The 26247-nt window shown below is 35.4% G+C and overlaps 1 protein-coding gene across 2 annotated transcripts; it reads left to right on the top strand.

Annotated features, from left to right (window-relative positions):
- On the top strand, nt 1-26247 carry INO80 (DNA helicase INO80-like protein). 2 transcript variants are annotated; one of them, XM_089807538.1, is made up of 25 exons: nt 64-116; nt 213-370; nt 503-552; nt 6220-6295; nt 6397-6484; nt 6688-7616; nt 8163-8363; nt 8565-8675; nt 9035-9468; nt 9588-9696; nt 9783-9863; nt 10016-10188; nt 10821-10946; nt 11145-11306; nt 11408-11465; nt 11791-12015; nt 12448-12594; nt 12716-13273; nt 13453-13710; nt 14450-14557; nt 20785-20879; nt 21095-21251; nt 21600-21800; nt 25191-25316; nt 25479-26247. In XM_089807538.1, exons 4-25 carry the CDS (start codon nt 6221-6223, stop codon nt 25785-25787), a joined length of 4731 nt encoding a protein of 1576 aa, XP_089663664.1. In that variant the 5' UTR covers nt 64-116; nt 213-370; nt 503-552; nt 6220; the 3' UTR covers nt 25788-26247. The 2 variants fall into 2 exon arrangements, with proteins under 2 accessions (XP_089663663.1, XP_089663664.1); XM_089807537.1 differs by having other exon boundaries at nt 1-370.

The raw sequence follows: 26247 nt of genomic DNA, 5'->3' as shown, positions 1-26247 counted from the left end.
AAGAAAAGAAAACAAAGTATCTGGTTTCATAAAAGCACCGTTCAGACGTGTCTACTTCACTCACAGAACCAAAGAGAGAAAAAGAACAGGCAAAACAAGAGAAGAGAGAGAATATGGTAAATATAGCCAGGTCGAAGAAACCCCACCTCTTGTTCTAACCCTAAGCTTTATATTTTTCTCTCGCATGAAACCCTCGGTGATTATTATTACAGGAGACGGAGTAAACTGAAGCCTCAGTTTCATGTCACGCGCTGTTTGATTCTCCCAAGCGACTTCCAATTGAGTGTGGATGCGATTTTTCGGCTCTGCTTATTCAATTTTGAAGGATTTTTGGTTATAAATAAATTATGAAGCAGTTCTCCTTTCGAAGGTACGTACTTTGGTGTGTTTTGCCGCCTCCTGCTCTTGGTTGTTTGCCGGCTGACGCTTTTTTCGCAATTAGTAACGTATAAGATCTGAACGTTTAGGGTTTCGGTTTTTGTTGAAATGAATTTGTTTCAAGGTTGCTGAGGGAGCGCGCCGGACGATTATCGCCGCTTTGTTAATCGAGTGGTACGAATTATTTTATCATTTGTTTACCTTTCGTCGAGATAAGTTTTTCTAAAGTTGCATATCTTTTGCTTGTTTGTTGTGGGAAAAAGTTTGGCCCGAGTTGGTTTTGCTGCAATTTTTAATTTTAATTTTTTTTTGTAATAATTGTCTTTACATTTTGCTTAGTTTATGAAAAATTATAATTTGGATAGGGTTTAATATAGGTTGAATTGTAGGTTTGGATGAGAATAAGTTTAATCACGAGGTTTTGATGGAATGAGTTTAATTATTGGGTTTTAGTGGATTAAGTTGAAGTAGGGGGTTTTGGTATGTCTCGAGTTCCTATGATTTCTAAGTTACTTAAGGTACTATGCTATATTTTTTGTAATCATTAGAATTTCGGGTTTAAGGTACATTCTCTCTTGTTAAAAAATATCATTTGAATTCAGGGTGTTGATGAAATAAATCTATTGTACTATTCTGCTTTTTTTGTTCAACCAATTTTCAACCATTTATTTTACTGAAGGTATATTGCCTGTTAATTTCTTTGAAAATCAAAAAGTATTATTTGAATTTGTGTTTTTAAGGAAGATATCTGTTACTTATTTTAACATTGAAAAATGTTATTTGAATTTGAGGGCATGTCAAATTTTCGTTTTCGATTATTTTGTGACGGTTTATTTTTGAGGCCATACAAGTTGTCCACTAAGGACCAACATGCCAACCACGGTACTTACAATTCCATATAACATCCTCTAAAGATTCCACCATATGAAATATTGTGAGACGACAGTCTATGGTGCTGAGATGCGACTTCGGGCATCCTGACCAGATCTTCACAATGAGAAGCCAATATATTTACAATTTGATCAGTGTGTTTGACATGGCTGTCTGTATGATGATAAATGTACACAGAAAGGGTCCAATTTGGTTGTGATTGATTTCACAGTTTATCTTTTAGAAAAGGAAAATAAAGCTTTTGTTGATTATTTGGTAATGGTTTATTTTTTAGGCCATGCAAGTTGTCCACTAAGGATCAACATGTCCACCATGGTATTTACAATTCCATATTATATTCTCTAAAGACTCCACCATGTGAAATATTGTTAGACGACAGTCTATGGTGCTGAGATGTCACTTGGGCATTCAAACTCAGATCCTCAAAATGAGAAGCCAATATATTTACAATTTGATCAGTTTGTTTGACATGACTACCTGTATGATGATAAATGTACACAGAAGGGGTCCAATTGGTTGCGAATCATTGATTTCACAGCTTATCTTTTAGAAAAGGGAAATAAGGCCTTTGTTGCTTCTAAACTTTCCTTCATCATTAGAAATCATTTTTAGAATTCTTAATTTTTTGATGTGTTGCATATAATTGTCATTCTTAAGTATTTATTTGGACACAAGAGCTTTATAGGATAAGGCTGCTGTACATTTGTCAGTCATGAAAAAAAAAGTCTAATCTTTGAGCTATTTTGCTTTTTAATTTTTAATAGTTGTATTCTAATTAGAATTTGGGGTTTTGCATTGAAATTTTCCTGAGTGAAAAAATCATCGTTTGGATTTAGGATTTTGATAGGATAAATATAGGGGAGAGATTCAGGAGAGTTTAATGCTCCCTCCTTTTTTTGAAAATTTTGAGTCACTAAAGCTTAGTTACCGATTCTCTGCTGAAAAGGCCAGATGCTGGTTCTGATGCGTCCGGATGCTTGGGTGCGTTAGGATGCTGCATGGATTCTGCCTGAAAGCGCATCTTGGGACTGGGGGTTCTTGGTGGATGCACTGCAGCGCAACCAGCAAGAATCCACAGGTCCAGGATGTGCTTCCTAGGAGAATCCGGGAAGCATCTGGGCCCATCTAGAAAGCATCCGCAGCCAAAATGCCTTTTAGATGTCAATTTTAGCATGTATTTGATGATGATGAGAATGTGGATTTTTTTGAGAATCCTTATGATTCTCAATGACTGAATTTGAAGTTGAACTATCAATGGTGAAGCATCATGCTATGGAATGGTTTATTTTTGTATATTTCTTGCATTTCTTTGCATACATATATTTTAGTACACACACACACACACACACACACACACACACATATATATATACATACATATATGGACGCACCCAAATGCATCCAAAATCCCCCCAAAAAAAATTCCGCACATCAGCACCCTGCATTAGCATCAGAATCAGCATCGGTAACTTAGCACTAAAGTGTTGTATTATGAAAATTGGTTCCGGAAGATGGTGTTTTTTAGGCATATTGCACAAACACTTTTTATAATTTTGAAGTATTCACATCCGAACTTGGATTTTGATGGATTGAATGCAAATGGGAAAGAGCTTTTTGATTTACATTATTGTATTAGAAAGGTATGGAGTGAACTTCTTTTGTTGATATTATTATACGAATTTGTGGTTTTGAGTTACCATGCCTGTAAGATTGTTGTAAAGTGTGAGATGATTCTTATAAATTAGTTATTAAAAATGCATTATTATCTTTTGCTTTTTAAACCTTAACAATGGTCAAAAATAATTGTTAGAATTTGAGTTACGTTACCTCTATAATCTTAACGAATGTAGCTATTAATGGGGATCATCAATTTTGGTCCTATTGTTTCTGAAGGCATCATGTTGAAAATTTCATGGTTACTGGATATTGTTTAGAAAATAGTGAGGTATTCAGATACATTGCCTGTGACTTTGGTTGTAGATTTTTCAGGGTTGTTTTGTATTCCTATTTGAGTTCCAGGGTTATGATGTGATAAGTATGTGATGGGGTTCAATTTCATCTGTGATTGGATTTGGTATACTGTAAGAGAAGGAAAGAAATTAACAGACATGTTAGAGTCCCCAACATAGTTTGAGCGAATTTCTATGTGGTGGTGAGAAATCATTATCTTAATCTGAGTACTGTTTTATTCTGATTGTTAGAACTTGAAAAAAATACAGTGCAACCTGAGGACGCCCCACCCCCCACCACCCAAAAAACAAAAAGCAAGATAAAAAAATCCCCAGTGTTCTTGGAATGGGGACACACTAGGGGCCTTGGGGAGGGTGATCCTATGTCCCTGATGGTGCCACCAATTCACTGCTGGTCTGCTGGAAATGTGGGGACGGCCTGGTGTTCCCAGAGGGTACAGGGTGATGCCTAGTGGTCCTCTCAGGGGATGCCCAGGTGTCCTCTACCATGGTAGATAAATAAAGTGCATTTTAAAAACAAGACAAAACATTTTATATTTGTTTTATGGGTTCTATTCTTGCCTAGGGGTATGTGGGACCCATCTCTTGTAGTTCGTACTTGTTTTGATTAGATACTCATACTTTCGATCTGTTACATAATTCTTATACTTTTGATATGTGTTATATAACACTAAATTAAACTCTTCCATTTTCTGATTCTACTATTTGAAATTTTATTGTTCAATGTTCAAGTATTTAGTAATTCTAATTTACTATTTTACTATTACTGTTTTACCGTTTACATGCTTTTTAAGTACATGTATAATATATGGTATACACACACACCCACCCCTCCCCTGCTGCCGTCCCACCAACATCCCAAAATTGAGCCTCCTCTGCCCCCCCCACCTGAAAACTTGTCCCGCCATCCCCCAGGGCGGTGTACCTACGGAAATATTATCCAAATCTTAGCATATGGGCATGGGTTTTGATTTGATCCTTGATGAATTTTCATGTTTGTGTAAAAGGAGCAAGTAAATACTTTAATCTCTGTGTTGGTTTCTTTGTAAGTTTTGAATGGTCATCTTACATTTTTTAAGACTTTTATGATTGAAACAAATTATCATTTGTAATTTAGGGTTTTAAAGTGTTGTGTACTTGGGAAGGGGTTCAATTTTGGTAATGATTGGTTTGGTAAAATAAATTTAATCTCTGAGTTATTTTACGCTTAAAAGTACCATGATTTTTACAAATTGTCATCTTAATATGGGTTTTTTGTGGATATTGCCTCTAATTTTTTGTGTGATGTTAAAAGCTTTTCATTTGATGGAACATAGTAGTAGGAAGTTGGTTCCATATCTAATTGTGATTGGGGTTCTGATGTCCATTACCTGTAAAATATTCATGATTTGTAAAAAAATTATCTTTCAGAAAATGAAAATTGGGCATAAAATGTGATTTGCTTTTTGAATTTTGCAGCTATGATTAATTTTGGAATTTAATTTTAAAGAACAATAAAGTGAAGTTTTTACTCTTTTTTATTTATAAACCCTCTATATTTGAGAGAAATTTCCATTTGAATTTTGGGATTTGAGTTACTCTGCCATTTTGAGATTTGGCTGCACTTTTTTCATTATTGTTAAAATAATATCATTTAAGTTTGTGTTAACCTTTTGAGGAATGACCTAATTTTGGGTGGTGATTATTATTTGTGTTTTAAAGAAAGTCAAGAATATATAATAAGTTTCATCTCTAAACTAATTTTTGGTATGTTTTCCCGGGTGACTTATAGTGTAATCAAAATTTGGGGTTCTGAGAGTAGATCATATTTTTTTGAGGTATATTGCCTGTTCAATTTATTTGACTGTCAAAATTTGCATTTACAAAATTTAGCATTTGATCGAAGATAACAAATGGCATAGGGATTCAATTTTTGGCTGTGTGGTTGATATTACTATTCTAGTGTTTATGTTTGTAAGTAAGAGAGCAGATTTTATATGGATCCCAGTTTTCGGATACCGTCATTCTTGTTGGTGACTGTTATTTTGTTTTGGGTAAAACTTGATAGTTCTAACTTCTTGGCAAAATTTAGTCTGTTATAGTGCTTGGTCAAATTTGACTAATCCTTTGTGGCATAAATTTCTTTATAACTTTATTCATATGTGTGAAGGCAGTAGAGTGTGGGATGATGTCTCTCATACTACTCTCTTGCATGCCCTCTTTGTTGTGGAAATACATACAATCTAGTATTTATTTTTTGGCCTCTTTTTTCCCTCCTTCCTCTTTTCTTCCTTTAGTTTGTTTTTAGTGATTAGATATGCGCTGCGAGTTAAATCTCATATTGCTGCAATAAGACTTTACCAATGTAGGATTTTTGTCTGCAAACTGGTTAAACCTGGCTGTTTAGCAAGCTTAACAAAGTTCATCATTAGATAAATGACGATCCTGTATTTAATTTGAATTATTACCAGTTTTTTGATTATATCTAGTGGATTAGTATTGTTTGGATTCATTAGGTTACTTGGGTTAGTTGTAGCACTCAACGTCAACCGTATATGCCTTTGGCATAGAGTTCATGTCCGAAGGGCTTCTGTGGTGCTACATTTCTCCTGGAACTTACGTCTGCCTTGTCTGGATGTGGCTTGCAGTAATGCTACCACCTTGACACTAGGAACATTTGTAGAGAGGCGTGCTTACTGCTATTTTTATCGAGGTAGATTGTCTGGTCATTTATTGCAAAGTTGGATGGGGTCACTGATACATCCCTTCCTATCTTGTTTTCCTTCATGTTTGCTAAAAATAACTATTTTTTGTGGTTGTCTATGTCTGAACCCTGAGATATGGTTTATTGTCAAAAAACTTTTATGATTTGGACTGAAGTTATACTTGCTCTATGTGTTAGATATGTTTATAGACGTCCTCTCTGTTCTTTTAATACATTGTATATTTTCATTGATATAACCACCTTTAGAATAACACACTTTCTTTATATTATTGTCAGGATGGAGCATAATTCATCTTATGGTAATGGTTACCATCTGACTAAAAACAGTTATTCAAACCTTTTTAACTTGGATGTAAGTTTGTTTTCAAATTCTATCCAGACTGTTTAATTTGGTCTATGTCATAATTTTAATGATTAGAGCAACTATATTTGCTGCATTTTCTTTGTATGCAGTCTCTTAGAAATTTTCAATTACCAAAAGACGAGGATGATCCTGTCAATTATACCAGTAGCAGTCAAGATGATAGTAGTGAAAGCAAAGGTGCTGTAAATATAAGGCCAATTTTAATTATTTAAATACACAAACTCTTTGGCTTATTCAAATTTTAATCACAATGGTAGTAGAGATGGTTATGTGAACGTCCATGATGCTATGGGCTTGATGATAATGTAGCACTACTTGCTTTTGGTTATCAACTCAACTCTGATGTTTCTGCAATGTTACTTTTGTATCCAATAAAGCAGATATGATGATTGAACATGCAAATGGCAATAGGGCTGAGAGGCCATCAGATTCACCACCCGAGATGACTTTAAAAAGAAAGAGGTACCAGGTTGAAGCAGAGGCTGGCTATAACTCTTCTGCACGAAGAGACGCAGATAGTAATGATGAAGATGATATTGATTATGACAATTACATATCAGAACAGCACTACAGGAATATGCTTGGAGAACATGTTCAGAGATACAGGAAAGCAAGATCAAGAGAGGCAGCGGCAGCTGGTGCACGTTTAGGTACCTCCTTGACAAAGCGTAATACAAATGGGAAGAGTAGGAAATCAAGTCACGATTCTCAAATCGTTGTAAAAGATGAGAAGATTACACAGGGATTAGAAGTTTCTGCTGCAAGGAGTCTGCCTCTAGATGATGCCTCTCACAAAGTGACAAATCGCAACCATCTTGATTTTGCTGTAGACCAAGCTGCTGGTTTATCTCAATCTGGTTTATTGGAGATAGCAGATGGAATTTGTTACATAATTCCACCAAATTATGACAAATTGGCACCATCTCTTAATTTGCCAAATCTTTCAGATGTTCGAATAGATGAGCGTTTTTTAAAAGGTAGACTAGATTTAAAATCCTTAGATGCTATGATGGCTGCTGACAGAAGGTATAGACATCAGAGCAGGGGAGAATTTTCACCTGTTTCTAGACATCAGAGTCGTGCTGGAATGGGGGAAGTTTTACCCACATATGAATCTCTTCAGGGAAGGTTGAAAGCATTATCAGCCAGCAATTCAGTTCAAAAGTTCAATCTAAAAGTGTTTGACTCTGATCTGAGTGCATCACCACTGCAGCTGGAATCATTAGGCGTGCAACGGATGATTATGTCTGAAACAGGTCAATTGCAACCTTGTTACGTGCGAATTGTGGGCAAGGGGGAAAATTTTGAGGTTAGTTACTCTATCCTTGACAGGGTACTTCCTGTCTTTCAACTTTGTTTTAATTTTGTGACATTGACTGCTAGAGAATCTATATTAATGGATACTCAATAATTCACAACAGCATTGCTTATTTGCATAATCTCCATATTGTAATTTGTTGTGCTTATTGTTATCGGCTAGCTGTTCTTGGTTTATGTTTAGATGCATTGAAGAGTTTTGCAATCTGCTTTACATAGTTAGCTAAATTGTTAGTCAGGGCTGATTACAGATGGCTAATAAAATATTTGAAACAGTAAGTTAAATTATGGCATATAACTAGACCAAGCCTCACTATCATTTTTATAAATGAGTCGGCTTTCATTCTGTGGTATATTAGTTCCTGACATTAATAGGTTGAGAAGGTCACAACTCTCTTTTTGATTTGCATGGTCAATATGATGACAATTCTTATTTTCTCTTTGTTCTTTTTTAAGTATAACATTTGAAATCTAGCTTAACTTTATTTTAGTATGGAACTAATAATTATGGTTTGTTATGACTGGATTATGCTCATAGGTTATTGAGCGTAAGCTACCCAAGAAGCAGCTCATACAGAAAGATCCATCTGTTGTTGAAAGGGAGGATGCTGAGAAAATTAAAAAGTACTGGGTGAACATTTTGAAAAGAGACTTGCCAAAGCATCACAAGACATTCATATTCTGTCACAAGAAACTAGCTACTGATGCTAAGAAAATGGCAGAATATTGCCAAAAAGAGGTATATTAAATTTCCTTTAGCAGATTGGCAACATCCTTTGCACAGGGATAGAGGTTTAGCTTTAGTAAGCCCGTTGATTTCCACTGCAGTTGCATCTCACTGCATCGAGATTATATTATTCAAAATAGGGAGATGCAATACACATTTCTGTTAAATATGTTAAATGTCATATAAATTATCTATGTTTTGATTATTTAACAGGTCAAAGCTAGATCCACACGATCTCTGAAAATGATGAAGGCTGCAGCCATGCGTACCAGAAAATTATCTCGAGAGATGCTTGGTTTATATAAAAAATTGGACAAAGAGCAGGTACAGTGATAATAGAGCATAACAGACTACCTTTCATTGGACTGATAAACAAGAAGTGTGAATAATTTAAATGAAAGAAAACAAATTCTTAATAAACTGAATTCGAGAATACAACTTGAAACATTAGTATTGTTTTAGATAAAGAGTGCTAGTTGAAACTTGGAATGCAGCCTTAATTTTCATTACAAAATTGATACCTAAAGAGTAAGTAAAAAGAAATTGAAGGGTTGATTTATAATGTTGGTGAACTCTTAGATTTTGAATGTAAGTGGTGCAATGCATAGATATAACCTATATGTGGTTAAAAAGCATAAATAGTTTAGTTATTAAAAAATAGGCTGTGTTGCTTCTCTCGACAGGCTGAAATCAGGAAAAGGGAAGAGAAAGAAGCGGCAGAAGCTTTGAAGCTTGAAGAAGAACGTAGAGAAGCGAAAAGACAAGCAAAAAAGCTTGATTTCTTATTGAAACAAACAGAGCTCTTCAGCCATTTCATGCAACCCAAAGTCTCTACTCAACCTACCGAATTTTCAGAATTGGATGCTGAAGCTTCTATTCCTGAGGCAGGTGAAGCACCACATGTAGATGCTATAAATGTGACAGAGGAAGAAGACAAAGAAGAAGCTTTTATGCAAGAAGCAGCTTGGACAGCTGCAAAAAATGCTGTTGATCAGCAAAAGAAAAAAACAAGTGATTTTGACAATGAATGTAAGAAGTTTCGTGAAGCTACTGCAGGAGATGGGCTGACACTGCAGGGCATGGTTGAAGGCTCTAGTGACATGGACCTGCTTAACCCGTAAGTTATAGATTAAATGTTAGATAAGCACGTAAAGTTTAGAGTCTTTTGGTATCCTCTTTGTGTTTGTTATAATTGTCACAGTTTGGTGTAATGATAACTGATATCTAAATGCGCAGTTCATCAATGCCTATTACATCATCAGTGCAAGCACCAAAGTTGTTTAATGGCACTTTGAAAGAATACCAACTGAAGGGTCTTCAGTGGCTTGTCAATTGTTACGAACAGGTGCATGATTGAGATTTGTATACAAATTTTTATATTAGTTTAGGACCACTCATTTCCTAGTGGTAAGTTTGTTAATATTTATGCAGGGATTGAATGGCATCCTGGCTGATGAGATGGGATTAGGTAAAACAATTCAGGCGATGGCATTCCTGGCTCATTTAGCTGAAGTATGTATTATTAAAATAATATTTACAACTTTTTAATCAACTTGATTACAACTAGCTTAAGGTTTTTCTATATTGTCATTTATATGTTAAGTATCTTGTGACATTGATTGCTTTGTGGATAGTTATGAAGTCATGGGTTTTCCATCTTGCAGGAAAAAAACATATGGGGGCCATTTTTGGTGGTTGCGCCTGCCTCCGTGTTGAATAATTGGGCTGATGAAATGAGCCGGTTCTGTCCTGATTTAAAAACACTTCCATATTGGGGTGGGCTTCAAGAGCGATCGATCCTTCGGAAAAATATACACCCTAAGCGGCTTTATCGAAGGTGGTGATTCTAGCCATTTGTGCTTTGTATGTATATGGTTTTTATTTCCTGGGTAATATTCATCCAAATTAATTTTATTCTTGACAAGTTTGTAATATTTAGTCTAGTTAATGATGAGCATTCTACAGTTGCATCAATGAGGCATCTTGTTGTGTCTGTGTACATAAAATAAGTTATAACTAAAACACAGCTGACATAAATGTTTTTTGTTTTTATAAAATGACTCGCAAGTAAATAAAGTAAAATGAAATTGCTCAAAGCAAATAAAGTAAAATAAGTCTTAAAGTACAAAAAACAAAATAATACAATCCTTCAATGAACTAATAAATAAAAATAAAAAAAATCTAGAAAGAATAAAAAATAGAAAGACTTAAAATAGTTCTAAATTACAACATTTTTAAGTCTAGGCAAATAAAATAACTCTATTGTAAAAAAAAATCTTTAAACAATGTTATATGATTTTTTAACTAGTTGAGAAGTAAAATAAAAAATCCCTCAGTAAATGAAACAAGTCAAGACACATTATCTCTTGGAAGTTTTTCAGATAGATGTATTTAAGATATCCATAAACTCGTGTTGGTGGCTAATTATATGCCTAACATTTTATATAAACTTGCTTCCTTTTTTTTCAGAGAAGCAGGCTTCCATATATTAATCACGAGCTATCAGCTACTTGTAACTGACGAGAAGTACTTCAGACGAGTGAAATGGCAGTATATGGTTCTAGATGAAGCTCAAGCAATTAAAAGCTCAAACAGGTGGGGAAATCTTGATCTCTTAAACTTTACTGTTTAGTACTATTTATTATTTTAGCAGTTCATATTTGATATTTATAATGATAAAATTTTCCTTGAAATCTGGATTACCGTATGCAATTTTACTTCAAGAGGAATGTCACAAGTTTGGATTTATTGGAATTTCCTCTGTAACAATTTGAGAAATCTCCATTTTCACAGTATACGCTGGAAAACATTATTGAGTTTCAACTGTCGAAATCGCCTCCTCCTTACGGGAACACCAATACAAAATAACATGGCAGAACTCTGGGCGCTGCTTCATTTCATCATGCCAACACTGTTTGATAGCCATGAACAGTTCAATGAATGGTTCTCAAAAGGGTAGAATCTCACTCCCACAGCTCCCACAATGACATCTGTTATGAGTTATCAGGTAATATTTTCAATAAAACTTCTGATGTGGTTTTTGATTTCTGTTGCAGGATTGAGAATCATGCTGAGCATGGAGGGACACTGAATGAACACCAACTTAGTCGATTGGTAAGTCTTGTTATTAAATTCTCTGAAATCAGTTCAAATTGAAATTTAATGAAATGAACGAAATTTATCTTATTCAGAGGGTTAGACAGGTCTGAGGTTTGTGGTTTAATTTGCATTTAATTACATACACAACATATGAGAGCTATCGTATCATTGACAATCTATTTCATGTCATTTATGTTTCTTGTGCTTAGATGTTTGAATGACAATCATATTAAATTTGTTTTGTTATCTTCATGTGGCATTGCAAATTTCATTTCTACTTCATACTTCCAAAAGTTGTGCATGTAAAACTAACTAATGACCATGATCATTTAATTACCAGCATGCTGTGTTGAAACCTTTTATGTTGCGTCGAGTTAAGAAGGATGTGATTACAGAGATGAGCAGCAAAAAGGAAGTTACTGTGAACTGTAAATTGAGTTCTCGGCAGGAGGCATTTTATCAGGCTATCAAGAACAAAATCCCAGTTGCAGAATTGCTGGAGAGTAATCGTCTCTCTGACAAAAAAGTTCTTAATCTTATGAACATTGTTATACAGTTAAGGAAGGTACATTCATATTTCTTTGGATACTGGTGCTATTAGGAATACTCTACTGGGTTTATTTCTTGGTTTTATTTTTAAATAGTATTTTGAATAAATTTCATTTTAGCAGAAATGAAGTTCTGGTAAAAGGAATTTGGCAAGATTAATGTAATTTCAATACTTGAATAGAAAATTATTTCAGAACATTGCTATCTACATGTTAGTTGCATTAGATTTCAGGTCAAAATCAAAATGAAAAAGAAATACCAGAGCTTTCTTTTAATCCGAAAAATGTCAACTATATTATTACAAATATAATTTTCTGCTAAATTCTTTTAAGCTTGAAAATGCACTCTTATTGTCTAGTTTCAGATCCTCTTCCGAACTCTAAGGAAAAGTGTTGGCTTTAAGCTTTTCAAATTACGTTTAACATGGTTTTCTTTTGTATTGCATCAGGTATGCAATCATCCAGAGTTATTTGAAAGGAATGAGGGACACTCATTCATGTACTTTAGGCATATTCAGAATTCTCTCTTACCACCCCCTTTTGGTGAAATGGAAGAAATACACTATGCTGGGAGTCGGAATCCTATCTCCTACAAGGCAACCAACAGAAACCTATTTTCTTGTTTAATGCTTGAGTAGGCACACTGATGCTAGTTATCTGAAATCATATTATATATATTTTCAAGTACAATCCTGATAACTAGTTTGTGCTTTTCAGATACCCAAGCTCGTTTACAGAGAGTGTACTGAAAGCTTGCCTGTGTCCTGCTCAGGATCACCTCAGGGTTTTCGGCAAAAATGGCTGGATAACCTGTTGAATATTTTTTCTGTAGAAAATATTTATACATCAGTGTTTCCAAGACATGCAGAAAGTGAATCTACACTAGTAAGAAGTGGTTCGTTTGGCTTTTCTCGATTGGTTGACCTGTCTCCAGCTGAGGTTGCATTTCTAGCCAAAGCCTCAGACATGGAGCGGCTGTTATTTTCTGTGATTAAATGGGACCGGCAATTTTTAAATGAAATAACTGAAGGCTTCAAAAGTGAGGAGGAGACATGCTTATATGATCAGATGGAAGAAGAAAAAGTAAGAGCTGTCGCTAGAATGTTAATGCTGCCAATCCGTGCAGAATCAAGCTTTTTAAGGAGATGGCTTGCCACTGGCCCCAGAAATGCCCCCTATGAGGCATTGGTTGTCTCACATCAGGACCGTTTCCTCAGTGAAATTCGACGTTTAAAATCTATATACTCTTTCATTCCACCTATTCGTGCTCCCCCGGTATGTTTTAGTTTAGTTTGGATGTATGTTTTAATGTGTGCAATCACTTATTCTTGTCATACAGAGGATGCCCCATTGTTTTTTTTTTGACAGCTAGCAAACTTGATTGAGTTGATCAGCTTGTGGTAGGCAGGATATATTAGTGCTGAAGTTTTATGAATTTTGCACCTGTTTTGCAGGTGGATTCAGTGTGCAATGACAGGGTATTTGCATATCAAAAGTCAGAACAACTCTATCATCCATGGATGAAGAGGCTGTTGCTTGGTTTCGCCCGCACATCTGAGTTCAATGGTCCGGCAAGACCACAGAGTCTTCATCACTTGATTCAGGAAATAGATTCAGAGTTGCCTATCCAGCAGCCAGTGCTCCAGCTGACAAATAGAATATTTGGAAGCTCTCCTCCTTTGCAAAGCTTTGATCTTGCAAAAATGCTTACGGTATACTTATCTAATTTTGATTATTATTTCAGATGAAATTTTTGAATTTCCTTAGAAGTTGCATTATACATGTAATACGTGAAAGGAGAAACAGGAAATGAAGTTAAAAATGGGCTGAGTAAAATAAATTGGGTTAGGAGGGTGTTCAATATTTAAAGCTTTGTGGAACAATTAATGAAAGCTGCTATTTCCTGTCTAATGAGATATGTTTGTCTGATGTTCTAAGAATCTATTCATTTGTGCTGCGTGATGGTGTACCGTGTGATACATCATGTTGATGATGGTTGTTGTATTTCTTTAAACTTGCTGTATAAAGCTGCCTTCAATTCTTTTTGTCTGCATCTAGGGATGCAAGACATCATTTTCTCTAGATCTCTTTTGAATTTAGTATGCTGTTATAAGGGCAACTGACAACACAATGGAGTATGTTAACCATATCCCTTCAGAAGTTTATTGGTCCTAGTTGTGATATATGTTAATTGTATCCCTTCAGAAGTTTATTGGTCCTAGTTGTTTTGTTATATCACTTTCTTTAACAAAATCCTGGAAGAATTTTTACTGGAAGGACAAGCTTGATCATTTTTGTGACGATGGTTATTATTAATGTTAAGTAATGTTATATCAGTATGTAAAAATTTCATTATTTTTATTATAGTTTCCATTTGAACCATATCATGTATAGAAAGTAATTGTGTTCTTGTTGCTTTTTGTTAACTTTTTTTTATCCAAATGATTGCAGGACTCAGGAAAGTTGCAGACTTTAGATGTTCTGCTGAAGCGCCTTCGCGCTGAAAATCATCGTGTGCTTCTATTTGCACAAATGACCAAAATGCTCAATATTCTTGAGGTAGGAGCTGGAATATCTAGTAGTTATAAAACATGATATTTTTGTTCTATAAATAACAGTGATTCTATTGTTGATTCGAGTAATCTGGATTCCCTCTCTACATCCTTTGTCTAGAAATTTCTCTGCATTCTATTTCCACAAGTTTTACATAAGTAAATGCATGTTCAGTTTGTTGTTTTGGGTAGAAAAGGATGCAATTATGGTTGTTTGTCAGTATACACAATATTACTGGAGTTGGTACCCTTGTAATTGTGATGTGTGAGATTAAGCTGAGTGATGCAGAATGATAGGGTTTGAGTTGTTGTAAAAATGCCAGCCATGTTATATGTTGATGGTTTTAGTCCTACATAATGGGAACTGAAGCTTTTATTCTTTGTTCAAGGTAGGAAATATTCAATACTGTTGTTTGTTACAAAAATAGGCTAATTTTTGTCGTTTGATTCTGGTGTAATTGCCTTTTGTGCTTTAGTAATGGTTGGCAGAGGACATAGGCTTCATGCGCAGGGAATTTACAACCATGAAAAAGATAGTTTTGACAGATATGTGGCTAAATTGTAGGCAGCTATATAGTTGTATTGGTTGGATGGTTCCGTCTGTTAAGAACATATGCTTGGAACCCTTGTCAGAAGCACTACTTTTAAACTATGCACAAGAAAAAAATACAGACTAGTCCTATCCATTATACTGCTTGACTCTTCAGCTTACAGATACTCTGACAAAAATGTCCTTACCTATTTTGGCAGTTCTGGGAGTACCCTGTATTAAAGGTGGCAGATAATTCTTTTCTTTTGGTGTTTGAGCTTTGACCCTATTTTTCAGAGTTCTTGGAAATTCAACTACTGTTGATCTAATGTGTTTTAGTCTTTAGAAATTGTTATCTTTGATCAGTCTGCCGAGTTTCTTTGTGCATCAGATTTGGGAAAAAGTAATGATAATCTGGAAAAGAGGGCCTGCAGTGCAAGAAAAGTGGAGCCCTGTAGTTCGCTCCCATGCACATGGTTAGCCGGCTCATCTTTTGATTAGATCAAAACTTTTCTTATAGCGCCTCTCCATTTCATCTAGTTTGTTAAAAGAGGGTTCCAAAAAAAATTCATGCTGAACGTGTTTTTTGTGATATGCAAGTTGTTGCCGTGGAGTTATTGAGTGTGTAGGCCTGGGGGCATTGATCAATCAGGCTCACCAAAAGTTTACTTTTACAGGATCAAAGTCAGACTCAAGGCCTAATCTTATTTCATTGTCATTAGGGCTACATCCTTCTTGTTTATGGTTATGTACTGTGTATAAAAAGCCTTCCACCAACTCCCTTGGTTGTTCTGTTTGTCTGTTAGCAATGACACATTCTTCTCTAAGTGGCTTTATGGATCTTCATGAGAGTAAAGTTCTATTTGTAGCAGATTTGCAGTGCTTCTCATCTCCAAGGTTGTTTACAAGAGCCTTAATGGAGAAGTCACTACGAGAAGTCACTACCAATATCATTGCATCTTTTGATCATATCATACCTCTTTTAGGCTGGGAAGCCCTTGTGTCTATACTTTTGTTGCATGCAAACTATCTCCGTTTTAGCAAAACTTGTCTCTGAAGATGTCAGTAGGGTTGGACAGAAAAATTTCTTTAAACTGCTGATTCTGCATATGTACTTTTCGCTATTTGCATTTCCTCTCAATAACTATTGAGGGTTGCACCCTTGATCATTCCTACAAGCTGACACTGTTCCAAGTGTTTGGACTATTAGCCATTACGATTTATTCAGTCTGGTTGATGGCATTGGTGGCAATGCATCTCCAGTTTTATTGGCATCTCTACATAAATGTTGAACTTGAATAGTTACCCATTTAATCCAAAATTGGTTAGACGTATGTTACAGTACTTTTCAGCTTCCAATTCGAGGTGATTCTCTTTAACGTTACCAAAGATGACTATCAATGAATAACCCTCAATATTAATATCAATATCAATTCTACATTGGTTTTCACTCATTTTTAGCTGCCTAAAGTTTGGCTTTATTGTTTGTTCTTGTTGTTAGCTCCTTAGAGGCTGCACAAATTAGGTGGTCATTCTCATCCTAAATTATTTAGCCAGAATTGCAAATTTTTAAGTTACCCTAGGAAAACCCATCAAAAGTAAAATTTAACTTGATTGCTAGAGTTTTCTACTTGGGTAGAATTGAGTGGTTTGTTTCATGTGCAATCATGATTCCATGAGCAATCTAATTATTCGGGGTTGAAGCCACATTGGCTTCATTGCTTTTTGAAATGTTGCCTGTGGACAAGCAATATGATATTTTTTGGCTATTGCATTTGAAATTATTTTATACATTGGGTTACAAAGGGAGATGGAATGATAACGAAGATATCATGATTAGAATCTTTTGGAGTCAATATTGTTCTCACTTAATTCCTTGAGGATATTCCATGGTCTTCTCAAATTTTCAATGGCCTTCTATGTTATTATATATGAGAAGCTTCTGTCGGATAAACCTATATATAATTATATATGAGATATAATTTATATATAAGTTTATTGAATTAATATAATCTATATATGATTAAATTTTTTATTATATTAATTATTTACTTAATGAATAAACATGCCCCATTCATGAGACATGGCTGGCTGTTCATGGCTTATTCTCAATTTAAATAAGAGGTCACTGCCATTTGGAAAACACATACTGCATACATGGCAGTCGTACTACATTTGCAGCGATCCTGGAAAACCAACATGGTATTTAGAGCAAGGCTGCAAATAAAAATGGTAAAAAAAAATCCCAAAATCAACATGATATCATAGCATATCTATAGAAGATTTGGGCACGATTTATTTCTACTGTTTGGATGTTTGTAGAAGCAACTGCTGGACCATTTTCTTGGACTACGGTTACAATATAGCCTGCATGAAATAGTATGTTCAAGAACTTCAAATTTCATTAAGATACAAATGACAAGGAAAAGCAGGCAACATGTTTGACAAAATACCATAGCATATCCAAACAAGGTGAAAGGTGGTTTCAAGGGTCGAGCTCGAAGACCTAAATGTGACATCTCAAAAGAATAAGAAATGCTTAATAAAGTCAATTGAATCATTTGAGTACAATCATGCATAGATGACATTAATGAATATGGAAATCATAAAAGTTGGATTCTATATGAACTGCATATGATTACCTACAGAGAATTACTCCTTGCTGGCGATGAGGGCAGGAGCTTCGTGGATTGGGCCTTAAGGTCTGAGTAGATCAGGGACAACTGGCCATAGAGAGGAAGAGGGTGGAGTGATCCCATGACTGGACTAAGAAAAGGCCACAACTCTGTAAAACCAAACTCATCAGCGGTAGAAATAAGCAGTGTAACACGGGGACGCGTCCCCCACCAAAACTGGGCTGCACCTGAGAAGGGCGGATCCAAACAGTTCCAACTTCTATTTCCTGATTCCAGGGATCAAAATTTGGCACCCACACCATGTATACCCTTGTGCCATCCATTAATAATTTAAATATGGCCCGTGTGTCACTACTTATCGTATATCCTCTGATATGCTATTCCAGAAGGGAACATTAATATTAATTATAATAAAATTAAATATCAAATAAATAAAATATTAATGATAATAAGAGTAAAAATATAAATGATTATTAATAATTGATAAATATTAATGATACTGCTAGAGGTTATAAGCTTTTAACATCAATATCGATGTACATCTTTTGTTGGTCAATACACTCGGATTTTGTCCGAGTTGATGAAAGACTGTTGATATAAATAACCACCATTAGTATCATCCAGCAGTTCCAATCAATGGTGAACGATTCAAAGATGATCAAAGAGTGCATCCAAGGTCCTAATTACTAAGGCCAGATAATTCAATAGCCAAGCTCTAATCTCACTTATATGGGGACAAGGAGAATCTCCCAGTCAACAGAGCATTTCTGCAATTGACATGAGGATTATTATTATTGATAATGAACACTAGTTGCATCCTACTATGGTACTACCACCATTCAACAGTATCCATAAGATGGAAGAACGGATATAAAAATATACATTACCAATGGATAAGACACAGTATCATTGCAGACTAAACATGGAGAATAGGTGCTTAGTCAACAATAAGGAGTCAAGACAGACAAAGACGATAGCAAGCTTTCAAGGTAGGTGGAGGAAAAAAGTAACAAATAGTTGATTGCTGTAGTAAGGCAGTGATCTCTGCATCCAGTTAGAATAGATTATAAACAGCAGAGAAATAAATTATATTTTCATACTCATTCATCAAATAAAGTTAAACGAGATATCACAATGATAAGAAGGGATTACTAAAGTATATTTGATACTTATCATATGGATCAGACAGGCATCAATCTGTGAAGATTAGGGATAAAATATTTTATTTAATACTGATTACATTAGAGGATCAATAAGGAATCCCTATATATATAATGCTCATAAATATAAAATTTAAATACATATATACTCAAGACTCATTACTATTTGGCTAAGAAGGGAAGGTTGTGATGTTTCCAAGGAGGGGCTTGTATAAATCCAAGTAATGGATATCTGCCCCAAGATAGGGTAGGGGTCAGCAATCCGAAAGCCTGGAGGGCAAGACCCAAGATGGGATACAGACTTGGACCTATAAACTTTGTGGAATTCCAATGCAGTTGTTATCTAGGCAACTTGGATAATACCTACTCCTTCCATCTTGAGCTGGAATAGTAATAAGGTTGGATATGTGTGTTAGCGAATATACAGATAATCTTAATCTGATTAAATAAATAAATAGTTCTTTTAACTTCAAATGCCTTATATCCTAGAGCTTTGGACAGCAAGTTATAAATGAGACTAAACCCAATTAGGAGCTATTACATATTCCTATTCAAAAGAAATTCTATTTGTAAGAATCCATTCGGTAATAGTCTGATTAGTGCATTTGTCCTCCAGTTTCTGTTGCACCATTTCCTTAATTTTCCAAAGGCAGGCCTAGCCCAACCCTATTTAGTAAACATTCAGACCTTTTTCAATCTTGAAAGTGAGTTTGAATATTGAGATAAATTACAAAACATTTCTGAGGAGCTTTATAAATACTTTTACTTTTCCTTGCCCTGAAAGCTTTTGTGCTCCGAGGGATTCTCTTTACCCTTCCAAGGTTTTCTGTTGCACTTTCTATTTAATCCGCTATTGATCGGAGGCCACTTTGCATTCCAATTTTTCCTAGTTCTCTGCTCTTTGCCTCCCATCTTGCCAAAACCATTCGTACATGTGCCCTGTTCTCTTGTCATTTTGGGTTTTATCCATCCTCTGGTTGCCCCCTGGTTAGATTGCTAATTTGGAGATTGAGGGTAGTGATTACCCCTTTCCTGATTCCCTCGTGAATGTAGAGATCGGTTTACACAATTCATCAGTCTTTCAAGATCCTCTGTGATTGCCCTTTCCTAATTTTTCCTGTGGACTTTGAATTGTCCTCTTATAGTTGATTCAAGGTAGTTCTTTCATCTTCGCTGATGTTCCAGAATTGCCCTTCTGCTCTCAACATTGACCCAAAGAGACTGTATTTGCCCTTGTTAGAACGCCTGAGCCTTGATCTCTTGGGTGAGCAAATTTTGATTTCCAAAAATTCTTCCAGTTTTTGTGTCCTCGCTTGCAGATACTCCAACAGAAGCTTCTTGTCAGCTTCATCTGCTTATCTTCCCAAACCGGTCAGTCTTTGACCTTGGTCTCATCAATAAAGGTCCTCATCTATCTGAGGTGTTCTTAATCTTAATCTTAATCTTGGGTGAGCAAATTTTGATTTCCAAAAATTCTTCCAGTTTTTGTGTCCTCGCTTGCAGATACTCCAACAGAAGCTTCTTGTCAGCTTCATCTGCTTATCTTCCCAAACCGGTCAGTCTTTGACCTTGGTCTCATCAATAAAGGTCCTCATCTATCTGAGGTGTTCTTTCCACAACCTCCTTCCCTGTGCCTTGCACACTTGTTCACCCATTTTTGGCTCTACATTACAATATGTAAGTTTTGCATTTATTATTATATTAAAACTATGATTATAAAATTACATACTGTAGATTTCTTTTATTGTGGTGGTAACATTGGTAACATTGTAATTATTTGCCATGGGTTTTGTAATTCGTACTGTTATTTTGATATTATCTGGTGGCAATTTATTCTTATAGAGTTCATGATTTTTATTGCCAAAATCTCTTTCTCTCAGTATTGGCTTACAAACAAAGACTTTTGCAGGACTATATGAATTACAGGAAGTACCGTTACCTTCGCCTAGATGGATCTTCAACTATAATGGACCGTCGTGACATGGTCAGGGACTTTCAGAATAGGTGTGTGGATGTTGCCTTGGCATTTATTCATCTACTGGATGGTTGAAACTAACTTTCAGAATTACATTGAGCAACAGTTGATGATATGTTCTTTTAAGGGGTGAACTTTAGTGGTTGCTTCCTGGTTTTGTGTTGCAGAATATTTCCTTTTCATTTTATATATTCTAGAAACTTTGTTGATTTCAATAAGTCCCTTTTTGATGACTTTGATACAGGCAAGATATATTTGTCTTTTTGCTGAGCACAAGAGCTGGGGGGCTGGGAATTAATCTTACAGCTGCGGATACTGTCATATTTTATGAAAGTGATTGGAATCCAACATTGGATTTGCAGGCTATGGATAGGGCACACCGGCTTGGACAAACCAAGGAGGTAGGGAATATTCTTCATTTAAATATTGAGCTATTCAATTGTCTTTTCAAGTTAACTGTTATATTATGTTATTTTAGGACTTCTAGTAATGCTAGAAATATTTTTCATTTTAATGTGTGGTAAATCGTTGATCTTTATTTTACATATATACACTCTTTATGTTGTGGCTATTAGATTCATACACTATTTTTGGTCTATATTATCACTGGATGTTTTTGTTGTAATAGGTTCTATTCATGCTATAAAGAGGTCATGAATAATTCTGTCTCATCTGCATTCTATTGTTTTCCGTCTATATTTGATTAGCTTGCCTGAATCTGGTTTATAATTATTTTCTCTATGCTTTAGGTTACCGTGTATCGGTTGATATGTAAAGAGACAGTTGAAGAAAAAATTCTGCAAAGAGCTAGCCAAAAAAATACTGTCCAGCAGCTTGTTATGACTGGACGTCAAGTACAAAGTGATATATTGGCTCCAGATGATGTAGTTTCATTGTTACTTGATGATGCTCAGCTAGAAAAGAAGATAAAGGAGCAAGTGCCAGTACAGGTTATTCGACTTTCTAGACCCTTTTTTCTTCATGGTGGCTTTGTTTCCATAGGCACTAAACCACTAAGATAATTTTGATCACACTGTTCTTGTGAAAAGTATTTTCTTAAGCTTATTAGTTTCTTATTATCATGAGATAATTACAGCAGGTCCATAATTTCCCTATAGAATAAACACTACTAGAAAAATAATATCAGCAAAAGTGCAATATATAATATGAATGAATGGATGCAAAAAACTAAAATGGATACTTTGGATCTAAGTAGGTGATTAGGTGGGGAGACATAAGACTCTCGTCAACCCAGGCTATGCAAGGGCAGGGTGGTCCACTATGGATTTGGTTGAATACATTTAAAATTTTAAACTGGAAATTACATACACATGGAAGTTTTATATAACTCAACAAAACACTGCTGCAGCGGTTACTCGAAGGGACTTAACAACAAGATGTGTTTTGCACTTTGAATATCCTCTTCAGTTACAAGTTACAACTTGAAGGGCCTATGGAAGTTTGTATTACCAAGCCATTACCTCTGGAAATAAGAGAGGTCTTAATATTCCCCAGTGACAGTTCCCGACAGTCTCAAGCTGGACAAATTTTTAGCTCAAGGGAGGAGCAATCCAAAAACAAACCTATGCTCCACTGAGTTTCTAGGATGGCAACGGCAGGGTTGGCTGTTAAAAAGTATAGGGGGAATTTACAAAAATATGGAGAAAAAATATCCCCTAAAAGTTGAGACCTCATGTTTGTCAAAAGAATTAGAACTTTAGAGCAAAAATATGCCGAGTATCAATTTTAAAAAAACCCATATAAAGAAAATGGCCAGTGTCCTTTTTGTAACACCAAGATAGTCAATAACAAATTGTTCACTGAACATCAATTATTTTGAAAAGCCCAGCAAAAATGACATGTAAATTAAAAGTTAGAAAATTGCGTGTAATGCCAGAAAGATTGATATTATCTGTTGATCAGAAAACGAATGATTTCGATAGCAAAAAATACCCAGTATCTTGTTCAAAACATTTACTCATTTAAAGAGAAAATCCAGTATTAAAACACTTAAATGTCTGATAACAAAAACACTAAACATCATTTTTTTACAAACCCAGATATACAAAACACCTACCTGCTTTCTAAAAGATCCCAACTTCTCACTTTGAAAAGAAATGCACAAGTTATGGGGTAAAATTGTCCGTGTTCCCAGGATGGGTACAGGGATAAAAATCCAGTGTATGTATTTCCGTGGAGCACAGGAAAAAACATCTACATTTGTGAAATGAAATTGTGTGCAGTGCCACAATTAATACTCTATGCTCTGCTCAGAGATGGACAACACTGCTGCTCAATACATGACAGAGTAATAAGGTCAGATGAAAGCAGAAGCGTACTCCTGCTTTCCACAAAAATGCTCTATACATCTTTATTGCTTATCAAAAATAAGAATCAACTTACAAATTTAAAAAAAATGGTTAGCTATTTCCTGAAACGAACCATAATGTGGCTAGATTCATTGCACCAATCTGCCTTTGAAGAGTTGGTGTCTAACATGAAGAAAGTACCCAAGTGTGGTAGCTTTCTGTTAGGTCTGAACAAGAAGCCAATTTTACCAAAGCTTTGGACCCTATGAACAAGCTCAAAAAATTGCAGTATTTAAATACCTGTGACTGAAATACAAAGCAAGTCTTTGGAAACAAATCATTCAAAGTCAGAATAGATTATGGATTAGACTACAAGACAATTATTGTTTTACCCCTCACAATGCCAAAGGAATGATAAGCATGATGAAGATGTTGGACTTGACTGTGAATTGAACAATTTGATCACTGATACTTGATGAATAATTGAATATGGACTATGAATATTCTGTGGAAGCAACTTCTGGCAGCAAAGATAGAATGAAGTTACATAATAATACTCATTCTAGGGGATGGCCCACATAAAGTAACCCATTCAGTAATTAATAATTTTAGTAGAAAGTCTCTTGATGACGATTGTCTAATGCTCCCATTCAGTGTGATGCTATCTGTAATGTCACCAAACTAAAAGGCACATCTATCTTTTGACTGAATCAAGACTACTAACATCACCTAGAAGTAGAATCCTCATCTTAGATGCCGTGCCTCTCGCAATGGGCTATCCTAATTCTTCACAATGAGCTCATCACTCCAATCCCTCTCCCACTTTAATTGATTTAACATATCCTTTAACAATCTCATTATCATCTGGAAGATCCTCAAAAGTCATCACTGAAAGAGACCTCAAACTGGAAGTAGACATTTCATCCTTATTTGCTTCAAGAAATTGGACAACACAGTTAGTATTATTGTACACTTAAACAACAACAAATTTAGGTCCTCATTAAAGAAACATCACTCAGACTAACACTTAATTTTAGTACCCAGTAAAACACCATGGTTGATGCAATCTTCTCATCAGCTTTACCAAAATATTGGGACTAAGTAGTATCGTTGGTAATTTTGGTACCCAGTAAAACATCATGGTTGATGCAATCTTCTCATCAGCTTTACCAAAATATTGGGACTAAGTAGTATCGTTGGCCATCTGATGAGTACATCCGGAATCCATAGCACACAATTTGGAAGTTTTTGAGCATGAAATTCTCGACATATGAGAAAAAAGTTATTATTTGTATCATATCTGTTGTGTTTTCCCATGAACTGCTTTAGGCCTTTTATTTCATTCATAGTATAGTTCATTTCTTGAAGCAAGTATCCTCAACATGTCCTAGCTCGCCACTGCATGTATATTGTTTGTGCATCTTTTTCATGCCTCCGACTAATTATTGCTTGACTTCTTCCCATTATCAACACCTCTTTCTTTCCTCAGATGCATATTTTTTTCTTTGTTCACCTGGGAAGTTTGTTTTACCTTTCCTTTTAGTCATTTAAACCTACTGCCTTGAACCCGGCGTACCAGAGTTAGTGACCATATATTGTTCACAAACAAGGAGCGCAAGTGTGGAAAAGACACAATCTTACATTTTCCCTAATGGTCTTTTGAAGAAAACAAGTGGAGAGATGCATCAAATGGAGGCTTCAACATCTGAAACCATTAAAAGGTTGTAAATCTGTTTCATGGTAGTGGGCCAACTGATTATTGTTCTAGTCCCAGTTATATATAAAGAGCAACTTACATATTTAACATAATTGAAAGCTATCATGCGCACACCAGAAACTCAATGGGGCCTGACAAAACCGAGTTTTTGGTATATGATATGAAATGGAATTAAAATTCTAGTTAAAAAATTTCTGTTTACCCCTCTCCCGTTTTTACAGAATGTGCTATTATTTTGATTTCCTTAACTTCTGTTAGTTTTTTTTGGTCTATGTTTTCTAATATGGATTGTTCTTGTCAATTAATTGTACCAGGTTAAAGACAAGCAGAGGAAAAAGGCCATTCGGATTGATGCAGAAGGTGATGCATGTCTTGAAGACATCACATTAGCATCCGAGAAGGATGCTGAGCTGGAAAATGAAAAGTCAGGAAGTAAAAAGGTTAGTTTGGTACTGTTCAATCTTAGTTTAGGAATAGTAATATTACATGTACCTATTCATATTTCTGTTAAATTATATTGTGTGCAATATTAATACTATCTATATGTGTAGAGTAGTTTAGGGGATTTTGCAAATATTCAGACAGCGTTTTTGATCCTGCAGAGAAAAAGGAATGCAGAAAAGAAGGCACCTTCAAAGCCTCGGAACACACAGAAAACTGTCAAATATGCAGATGCATCTGCAGAACCGAAAGACCCCAGGCAGTTGATAATTAATGGGGATTCCAAGCCGAAAGGAAGAGCTGGGAAGAGAGCCAAGAAGTCCATAAATGATGGTTCACTTCCAGAAGATCCTGATGAACAAATTGTCGAATTTACAGAGTTCCCTGCTTTTGTTAATACTGGTGCTATTGATGCCAAAGCAGACATGGAAGAAGATTATTCTTCTCACAGCTGCTCGTCTTCAAGGTAGAAAGCATGTATATGTGTCATCTTTTCCAATAGGCGAGTCAAGGGGAATGGCAATAGATGAGCAAGGGTCTTTTTGTTCTAGCCATCAGGAAGTATCAATGGCAAGACAATTGTACAGGAAGACTTGCCATAAAAGTGGCATACTGCTGTGATCCATATTTATTGTGGATTTTGGGTCTTATGATACCACCATAGAGTGGTCAAAGTGTGCCTCATGCTTGAGCTCATTTTAATAAACCCCATCCTTGCAGCCTCAAAGTCAATATTCATAGAAAATATTGATGTAAAATGTATGTTTTGGCCTATGAGAGGTTTGTAGCAATCTGAGGCCTTTAATGTATTTTACATTATAAATCGGTGAAATCTTCCCACCATTCATTACAATGTGTGGGTGTATATGTTGAACCCCAAATATGATTCATTTTGGCAATCAATTTGTCCACTTTTCTTGCAAGCCTAAA

Source organism: Cupressus sempervirens, chromosome 10, assembly GCF_028749045.1.
Source record: "Cupressus sempervirens isolate cs-2001-9-10 chromosome 10, ASM2874904v1, whole genome shotgun sequence".
NCBI classification, from domain to species: Eukaryota; Viridiplantae; Streptophyta; class Pinopsida; order Cupressales; family Cupressaceae; genus Cupressus; species Cupressus sempervirens.
The sequence above is the reverse complement of the archived record's forward strand: the minus strand, read 5'-3'. Positions and strand labels throughout refer to the sequence as shown.